A 1,883-nucleotide genomic window follows, 5' to 3' on the forward strand; every position below is an offset into this window, starting at 1 on the left:
TTCCCTCCTACCACAGACGACCCAGCAGATACAACCTGGAATCATATTCATATTTTTAATATTCTCACTATGTCAAATCTGCATCTACATTTTCATTTATGGTGAGCCACATGGAGAGTTTTACATGAACAGCATATAACAGAAATACACTTAGTAGTTCAGAAAACTCAGTAAAAACAGGAATGGTACAATTTGTCTGCCCTACTCCCCAAAAAAATGGAAACAGAAAAAAAATATTTCTATTCTAAAAACACTGGAAGTACCTGTCTGATCTAAATTGCATTTTACAATATCTTAATGGTAACACTATTGATAAATATAATTCCAATAATCAATTTGCTGTGGTGCAAATGTGGTCCATGCATATTACCTGAATGGTCTGCTTTATGGGTTGGGGCTGGTGCTGGTGAGAGGCAACAGTCATAGGAACAAGCTTCGTGCTGTGTGAGGTGGTAATTCCCTGGGCACCAGATGCTGTTACATTTGTCCCTGATACACTTCCTCCTGCTACTGCCTTCCCTACAACTGTGCCACTTACTGTCCCACCCTTCAGAGAAGAAGACATTGAATGAATGCACATGGAACAGCCAATATTCAGATCTGTTTTCGTATCCACAATCATCACAAGAATGTTGAATTAACCCTTTGGTTTGCTTGTTACTTTGTGTGTAAGTGAAGCATGCAAGAGTCTGAGTGCAGACATTTAGCATTCATACATTGCTGAGAACAATCATAATGACTTGTGTTATGCTGAAAGTTATATTGTAGTCATAATGTGTTGTATAAAAAAAGGCATTTGACATCACTTCCAACATTACCTGTGTAATGTGTTGAATGGTCTGTGGAACCTGCTTAAAGACCTGCTGTATCTGCTGAACAGTGACATGGGACATCTGCTTCTGACTGCCACCTTGCACTATCTGCACGGTGCTCAGACCAGTGCCACCAACAGCTTTCCCACCCAACTGTAGGCCAACAGCACCTTTCACCCCGACCAACGATCGTTGCTTAGCTAACAACTGTTGTGGCAAGGGGATATTACGTACAGTCTGGAATGAAATTGCATCTTCAAGTTTAAAACACTAGATCCATAAGCACAATACAATACAGGAGACAGGAGTCAGGGTAGTCACATCAGGACTGAAGCCAGCTTTAATGCTTACCATGTCAAAATGATAGAAATAGTGCTACTGGTAGTAAAGTAATGAAAAAAATTGATATTTTAAAAAATATTGAGGAGGATATATTTGGAGCACATGTCACAGTACACTGACTAGGAAGTATGGAAAGCCGAGATGGTAAAGGGATGCGGAGTAGAATTCTTGTGGAAAAAGAAAGAAAAAAATCATGTAACAGGTTACATGCAATAACATTTTATTGTAATAACTTATGTTCTGTATATATAAATTAGGAATTATACTGTCCTTGAGTTCACCACATCTGTTGAAGAAATACTGGATTTTGCACTTTCTTATGTCAAAATGCAGTACGCATGATGATTATGCACAGGGTGCTGGTAAGCACTTATTACGCATATCATATATTTCATGAATTATATAAATCATATTAATCTTATAAAAATAAGGATACTCTAAAACAACTTATATCAATAAAACTCGTTGGTTCTCACGAACCTGCTGTGTGGTGTTAGCCTTTGCTACTGTGGCAGCAGTTGTCACTCGGGCTTGAGGGAGTGTTACATTTATAGCTGAAGCAGGAAGTGTCACTGATGTAGGTGTGTGCACTAAGGTGGATGGAGCACTGACAGTCTTCACAAGTGTGGCTACAGGGGTGCCACCTCCACTCGCCCCACCTTGCACCTGTAGACCTGCTAGTAACTGTGCTGATGGTACCTGCACCTTCAATTATGGAAAATATCTGGT

At 39.6% G+C, this 1,883-nt stretch overlaps 1 protein-coding gene across 1 annotated transcript in view; it reads right to left on the reverse strand.

Annotated features, from left to right (window-relative positions):
- The window catches only part of LOC119592240, a gene marked incomplete at its 5' end in the record, with an annotated part of 8,565 nt that overhangs the window by 3,240 nt on the left and 3,442 nt on the right, over positions 1 to 1,883 (reverse strand). The window contains 3 exon segments of the mRNA XM_037941072.1: positions 371 to 547; positions 819 to 1,049; positions 1,635 to 1,859. Of these exon segments, the coding sequence (XP_037797000.1) occupies positions 371 to 547; positions 819 to 1,049; positions 1,635 to 1,859 (633 nt within the window).

This window comes from Penaeus monodon, chromosome 29 (assembly GCF_015228065.2).
Source record: "Penaeus monodon isolate SGIC_2016 chromosome 29, NSTDA_Pmon_1, whole genome shotgun sequence".
Taxonomy (NCBI): Eukaryota; Metazoa; Arthropoda; class Malacostraca; order Decapoda; family Penaeidae; genus Penaeus; species Penaeus monodon.